General features: G+C 56.2%; 1 protein-coding gene across 1 annotated transcript; it reads right to left on the reverse strand.

Moving 5' to 3' along the window:
• Positions 1-196: 196 nt before the first annotated feature.
• Znf319 (zinc finger protein 319) lies at positions 197-7,679 on the reverse strand. The gene is made up of 2 exons (XM_005078670.4): positions 7,361-7,679; positions 197-5,732 (listed from the first exon to the last, which is right to left on the reverse strand). The coding sequence occupies exon 2, from the start codon at positions 5,478-5,480 to the stop codon at positions 3,735-3,737; it is 1,746 nt and encodes a 581-aa protein (XP_005078727.2). The 5' UTR covers positions 5,481-5,732; positions 7,361-7,679; the 3' UTR covers positions 197-3,734.
• Positions 7,680-7,761: the final 82 nt, after the last annotated feature.

Here is a 7,761-nt window from a genome sequence, read left to right on the forward strand (position 1 = left end):
ACATGCTCCCTTCACCCATTCTTCACAAAGACCACAGGCACAGGGGCCTTGGTTGTTTCAGGAGACTTAATCTCTGGCCAGTAGGCTTAGTTGCCAGTTCCTTTTACCCCCCTCCCCCCATTATGAGGTTCAGGAATGGGATCTGGGGCCTCTAGAACCAATGCAAGCAAATGTGGAGTGAATGAAATTCCTACTATAAAGTAACAGTAGTGTTTATTACAGAGCAACATGGGGAACATGCGTCATAGCTCAGGGTCTGGGGCTGGCAGCAGGGCAGGCTCAGAAATAAGGCTCAAGTTGAGATGGGGTGTGGTGAAAATTACAGTCCCAGATGTCAGTGGCCATTTTTACTCTGTGTGTGTTCGCATGTGGAGACTAGAGGTCAACATCAGTGTCTTCAATCACTCCCCACCTCATTTTTTGAGGCAGGGTCTCTCACTGTAACCAAATGGCTACATGGACCGGTAGGAGCTCCAGGAATGTCCGTATGTCCTGTCATTCCTCCACCTATGTTCCCAACCTAAGGTTACAACCAGGTAGGTGTTGGGTATCCATGCTCAAATCCTCATGCGTGAGCAGCAGGTACTGCACTAGTTGGGCCTTCTCCCTCTGTCCCTACTCTACTTAGTGATTCACGAAAGCCTTTAAACTCGCTCATCTCACATTCTTCAGTTATGATCATGGAGGAAACAGGAATGCAGAGCCAGGGTGGGGTGGGGTGCCTCCCCACCAGACTGCTTACAAGATACTCCTGAAACCTCTGGAGATTGGGCTCTTCCTGGAGGTGTGACCTCTCAGGAACAAACGGCTTGCTTGAGGATGGGATGCAGACATCACCATCAGTCTGGCTGGGAGGCCCTGGGTGGACTACCACAGGTGAGTAGCCCAGGATGGGCTGGCGGTCTACTCTGGAGGGAGAGCAGACCCTATAAGGACCTACAACTCTGCCTGCATGGGAAGGCGGACAACAGTAGTTTGGATCTGTCCAGGAGTTGAACACCAGCTGGGGACAAGGAGAGCATTTTGTTGCCTTGGTCCCCTGGCCAGACTGGGTGTCAGAGATGTCCTGGCCACACTGCCTGTCTTCCACCTGTGTGCAGGTGGAACTCCAGGCCACTTACCACTGTGTGGCTTAAACAATCCCTGGACCTCCAAATGGTCTGGACAAAGGAATCTTCAGGTCTATCCTGCCCACCAAGAAGCTTTATTCAGGCCACAGTAGAAAATAAGCTGGGCCTTGAACCTGGCAGAGACACAAAGGCCCCTTGCTGTTAGCTGCTGACTGGCAGAAGCCTGTAGGAAGGAACCTCCTGGCTTCTCAGGGTCATATGGGGGATGGGAGAAGCATGGAGTCTGGGTCTTAGGAACACTTGTAGTATGGATAGCTTCACATCCTTTGAATTTTCTTCTCTTACGTTGGCTGTCAGATGCCAGGTTAAGGGCTATTTCTCCCTCTCTCCATGCCCACTCTGGCCTTTGAGAGATGGAAAGCACAGACTGCTGTAGGCAACAATGGAGTACAGGAGGAATGTGTGCAAGGACTGAGGAGGTAAAGGCACTGTGCTTGGCCTACCAATGGGCCGCTGTAGGGCAGACCAAATGGTAGGAGTGGCTAGTGGGCTGGTTGGGTCCACCATTGCTCAGGGAGCACCTGAGCACATTTTCTGGCCTTTCATGAGCTGCTGGTCTCTGGTCTAGCTCCCTCCTCAAGGGCGATGGCTAAACCTTCAAGTCAGGTGGGGCGGTAGCTGTCAGCTTGTCCATAGCTTCACCTCCAAGAGTCTCAACAATGACTCCATGTAATTCTCACAACATCGAGGCAAGTCAGCCTCCCAATCTGGTTTTTTGTTTTTGACAGATGAGGCAACTGTGTCCCAGAGAAGTTAAGTGACCAGTCCAAGGTCACACAGCCAGAAGCCCCAAAGCTCAGGATTCAAGTCTAGCCCCAACCTGCCACTTTGGTCTGTGTAACTCTCAGCCTCTGCCCTCCCATCATTCCCTCTGGAAAGAACAAGGTGAAGAGCTGTGGGCTGCACCAGTCAATGGCTTTACTTCTAGAGCACACATCAAACTCACTGTATAGTAACATCAACAGTGGCCGCCTAAATGGAGTCATTCTTTTAAAATTCCAACTCATATTTATATATGATCCAAAATGACATGAAATTAAGCTATACAATGTTATGAATAGTATAACAAACTGCTTTTAGAATGCAAAATGAAAGGAAAAAATTAGCAGGTAGGACTGGACTATTGTAAGCCTGAGTTCCAGTCTTTTGAGGCTTTGTAACCAAGAGTCAGCCCGGGAGGAGTGCTGACCTGTCTGTGGCCACAGGAGAGAACCTGGGCAGACAGAGCAGGCGCATGTGGCCAGCTGGACTTAGAGATGACAGGTGAGGTGGTGTCCTCCTACCCATCTGGCCCTTGGCTTGGATGCTGGTCAGTCTTTCAAGAGTCATGGATTGGGGGGTGGGTTGGGGAGGGCACGGGCAGGGCTGGGTTCAGAATGATGACTCTGATAACAAAGGTCTTCCAGGCTCCTGAGGTGGCTCTGACAGTCCAGTGGTGGTGGCTGATCGTGTACCTGCTAAGAATGCTGCCTACTAGGCTCCTTTCCTTTATCCTTGTGCCCCCATGTTGCTACAGTAGCCGAAGACCTAAGGGGACTCTGGGACTCAAAGGAGAGTGGGTTGTTTTGGCAACAGAAGATCCTTAGGGCCCAAGCCCACAGCCAGATTGATGGCTCATGGTACTCATGAGCTACAAGTGCTCTATGGGGTGAGAAGCCATTCCTCACCCTGGGTACCCAGAATTCCATCTGGCCCTCAGGCAGAGCTAGGACAAGCTGAAGCCCAGACACTTTGGTTCACACAATTTGGGAAGAGGGGACCTGTTAATAACTGCTGGGGAAATCATGGGCTTCGTCTTCCTTCCTGCCCACCCCAGGCTGAGGCAAGGCAACAGCCCTCCCCCTCTACAACAGCAGCTCTGCTAAGGGTGCACTCACTCCCCTGAAGCTCAGAACCACGCACAGGCAGGAGGGGGCTTCCACAGACACAGGATCGCCCTCAGCACACAGGCCATTTGTCCCTTCCCTGTGGACAGCATTGGCTGACCTGAGTGTGTCATGGAATGTTTCTGCTTCCCCCACCCTGACTGGGCCCCTAGGTTCCAAACACACCCTGCCCAAAGACTCCTATCCTACATAGCTCAACTATCAGAAACTTGGGGCTGGGGCACATTCATCCTAGCTGGGCAGACAGAGGACTGTAGCTCATGGTCTACACTCTTAAGTCCCCAGAACTGCAACAAACCTGGACTTTGCACCCCCCCCAAAAGAAAGCAAATTGATAAGAAACTCTACTTCCTTATTCCCAAGCCACCTGGCTTCTAACTAGGCTGAACAATTTGGAAAGGCTGGGTTGGCAACCCTCATGCCTGGGGCAGAGAGGCACCTCACTACAGGTGGGATTCAAGTTCTCTATAGATAAGGGGGGCCGCAGGCTCTCAGAAAGCCAGTCCTGTCATGGGGAAGAGGTTAAGGGAACCTGGTCTGGCCACAGTAGTCTGGCTCCTCCAATGGCCTGGCCAGTGTTAGGAGTACTGAACATGCACACCCTCTACCTGCCCAGAACCCTTTGGTCCTCACTCCTGAGGAAGGAGCTGTTTGACAGGTTTGCTGCCATGCAGCAGAGCAGGCGAGACTAGACAGGACACGTGGTGGCCCCAAGGCCTTAGGGCAGGCAGGCGGCCACCTGGTAGGCGCCCTCTGCAGCTGCAGCAGCAGCGCTGTGCTGGGCACTGTGCTCCTGGAGCAGGGCCACATCCAGGAAGCGTTCGCCACACCACACACACTTGAACTGCTGCTCGCGGGCGTGCACGCCCTGGTGCTTGTTGAGATGCTCGCGCTGCTTGAAAGCTTTATCACAGTTGGGGCACTTGTAGGGCTTCTCACCCGTGTGCACCCTCCGGTGACGCTGCAGGTCTGACGCGTACTTGAAGCGCTTCTCACAGTCCGGGCACTTGAGTGGTTTTTCCCGGGCTGGGTCGCAGCGGTGCTGCACGAACTCCGAGGAGGAGAAAAAGCGGCGCTCACACAGGGTGCAGCGCAGAGGCTTCTCCGCAGCAGCGCAGTGCGACAGCTGGTGCTTCTGCAGGGCAGACGCACGCTTGTAGGCCTTGCTACACACTGGGCATTTGAAGGGCCGCTCTGTGGAGCTCGGCAGGCACTTGTGCCGCAGCAGCTCAGCAGACTGGTCGAAGCCCTTCTGGCACACGGGGCACTTGAAGAGAGTCTCCAGGGTGTGCACGTGCTGGTGGTAGAGCAGGTGGCTGGGCTGCCCGAAGCCCTTCTCACACAGGCCGCACTTGAAGGGTTCTTCCGTCTTGTGCGTGCGCCGGTGCCGCATGAGAGCATACTGCTGCTTGAAGCCCATGGGGCACAGGTCGCACTTGAAGGGCCGCTCCGCACTGTGCGTGCGCTCGTGCTGCCGCAGGTCTGAGGGCCTCTTGAAGGCCTTCTGGCACTCACCGCAGCGAAAAGGCCGCTCGCCGCTCGGGGTGCAAGGGTGCTGCAACAGCTCCGACGACTCCTTGAAATGCAGCTCGCACACGTTGCAGCGGAACAGGTGGTGCTCGCCCGAATGTGCGTACATGTGGCGCACCAGGTGGGAGCGGTGCTTGAAGGTCTTCTCACAGACGGCGCACTTGTAGGGCCGCTCGGAGCTGTGTGTGCGCTTGTGGTGCACCAGGTGTGAGGACTGGCTGAAGCTCTTGTCACACAGGGTGCACTTGTACGGCTTCTCTCCAGTGTGGATCCGCTCGTGCCGTGACAGCTCAGACAGGTGCTTGAAGGGCTTCTGGCAGATGGTGCAGCTATAGGGCTTTTCGGGTTGCTCTGCAGGGGCAACATTGGTGGGTGGAGGTGCCGGGGGCAGCGATGGGGCAGTGGTGGTGGCTGGTTCAGCAGCCTCAGCTGGCTTGTAGGTCTTATCGCAGATGGAGCACTTCATCATGCCAGTGTGGGAGCTGTGGTGTTGGGCCAGCGAGGTGAGCAGCGAGAAGCCCATTTTGCAGACGCCGCAGACAAAAGGCTTCTGCTCTGCCTGCACACACTGGTGTTCCAGCAGGTCGGTGGCCTGATGGAATATCTTGAGACACTGTGTGCACTGAAATGAGCGGTCATGGCCTGCCAGACACTGGTGCTCATGTGGGCTGGAGAGGTGTGCCAGGTCATGGCCACACACACCACACTTGGGGCCTGGCTCCCCCGCTTGCAGGGGTGCATGCTGTGGAGGCTGCAGGCCTGGGTCAGGTTGCAGAAGTATGCCATACACAGCACAGCCTAGTGGGTTCTCAGCCGTGCCTGGGGGCAGCGTGTGTTCGGCCAGGGCTGGTGGTGGCTCTGCATGGTGCTGAGGCTGTGGTGGCTGTGGCTGCTGCGGCTGCGTCTGTGGTGGCTGCTGCCAGCTTTCCGACATGCTTGGGAAGATGAAACTGGGTTTGGACAGTAATGGCTTCAGTTTCCCGCTTAAGGTGAACCCAACTCTGAGAGAGAAGCTACCGGTCTCAGGGACGGACAAGAACCTCACACAAGGCACAGAGGAGGACTGGTCAGACAGCCCTTGTCATTAGCCAAGACAGCCTACAAGGCAGTGTTTACAGGTCAGGGGGCTCTTCGAGACAGGGTCCCAGCAATGCCGAGAAGGCTCTGCCTTCCCCAGTAATCGGTTCTGTAGGGAAGAGAGACACAGTGAACTTGAGGCATGAACAAGTAGCCCTTCCCTTATCTTTCCCATGCTGCCCACACTCACTGCACGGACATAAGCTACCTTAGGGGAGGGAGATGCTCAGGGCTGGAAACCTGCCCCTTCACGTGTTATCAAAGAAGTCTGTGGCAGCTCCACTCCTCCAAGCAAAGGAGAAGGGGCAGGGCATCTCAGCCTCCACAAATCCCCTCTAGTTTCCATGTGGCCTTAGTCAGGTGTCTCACAGGGTCTGGGGTGACCTGTCCCTAAGGCCTGAAAGCCTCTCTCACATTAACATGAGGACAACTCTGCTTAGAGACCACGGAGAAGCCTGCGGGCAAAAAAAGGTCACACCCCCAACCAGTCCTAAGGCAAATGAACTCTGGACGCCAATATTAAGACAGCAGAATTAAGGACCACCTACAAACCCTCTCCTTAAGGGACTGGTCCAGGCTCCTCTTCACCTGCACTCCAGGCGTTTCCCAGAGCACATGCATCTCTAGCTATAACAGGATGAACGGCCTTGCAGGGACCTGAACCCCTGGCAAGGAGGGTTAAATGGCAGGTTCACAGACCCACCCAGAGTGGAAATCCAGGCCGACCTTCTGTACTCTAGTCATCTCCCAGAGGAACACAATGCAATAAAGTGTACTATTTTATACAGGATAAAGCATCCCACAGGGGGTTTCTCTTCCAGGTCCCAAACATTCACAATAATCGATGCAAGACCAAGCCCACCCTGCCCCCAGCAACTCTCTTAATTCACCACTCTGAGGCAGCAGAATGATAGAGAGGAACTTTGGGATCCAAAGGCAACCCCTGCCCAGGTTCTTAGTTCATCAGCCGCTTAGATTTAAAAGTTTGTAAGTTTTCTCTAGGAGGAGGAAGGTAGAGAATGACCTCACAAGCCAGCCTGACTTCTAACTGTTCCGCTAAAGAAAACTAAGAATCAAGCTTGAGCTGCCACCCGTGGCAGCAACTTCTGGGAAAGGAGGGAATAAAGGTGCTGCTGCATTGTGTGGTACCGAGGAGTGTGAACACGCAGCCACAGCTGGCCATTCTAGCGTTCCTGAGGCAGAGAGGAGCGCTGGACTGCTCTGAAGGCACCTGGTCTAGTTGGACCAATCCAACTGTGTGTTATTTTTCCTGGTATGAATGGCTGTCAGCCCCAGCGGCCACCCCCACTCCCCACCACCCGGAGCAAAGCCACTGTCTTCTCTGACCCTTCTCCAGGAAGGTAAAGCCAGGAACACTCTCAGATCACTCCCGCAAAGGGCAGGAGAGAGTAGGGGAGCGGAGGAAAGGCAAGAAGCCCCCACTCGCGCCCCACCCCAGCCCTGCTTCCTCTCCGGGTAACTGAATGAAAGCTGGTAACCTCCCATCAGGCCCAGCTGGGCTGCCTCCTGTCAGCTCTTGCTCCGGATGGCCCAGCCGCTACGTCCCAAGAAAGGGTGGCTCGGGCCGAAGAAGGCCCCAGAGCCTCAAACCGTGCCCGGGAAGCGACTGTACTTCCAGGCCTGGCCAGGGCCGCCCCAGAGCTCAGGAGGCTCTCCCGAGGAGTGGTGGGTACTGGAGTGGCCCCCAGATCCAGCCCCGAGTGCCCTGTCGCTCACCTGCTCCAGGCCGCCCGTGGGGACAGGCGCGGGGCGAGCAGAGACCAGCTGCTTTCTCGGCTGCCTCTTTATTCCGGCTCCATCCGCCGCGGCGCGGCCTACGCACCCTGCCAATCCGCGGCCTCGCGTAGCAGAGGCGGGCGTCCCGGGGGCAGGAGACGGGGTTTGTGGCGGCCGGAACCGATGAATCGACTCGCGCACTCGGGCTAGCGGGACCCGGGCAGCGGACGGACGAGCGAGCGGACAGACAGACGGTCCTGCAGAGACCGGCGGACTGGCGGGCGGCGCGAGGCCGGGGAGGCGGGGCCGGGGGAGGAGCCGCGGCCCGGGCGGCGGCTGCGGAGGAACCCGAGGAACGGTGCGAGGCCGCCCCCTGCCGGGGACCCGCGGCCCGGCCGGCC

This window comes from Mesocricetus auratus, unplaced genomic scaffold (genome assembly GCF_017639785.1).
Source record: "Mesocricetus auratus isolate SY011 unplaced genomic scaffold, BCM_Maur_2.0 Super-Scaffold_100714, whole genome shotgun sequence".
NCBI lineage: Eukaryota > Metazoa > Chordata > Mammalia > Rodentia > Cricetidae > Mesocricetus > Mesocricetus auratus.

Coding starts and splice junctions, on each gene's coding strand:
- Znf319 (XM_005078670.4), bottom strand. CDS start 5,480: ATGTCGGAAAGCTGGCAGCAGCCACCACAGACGCAGCCGCAGCAGCCA.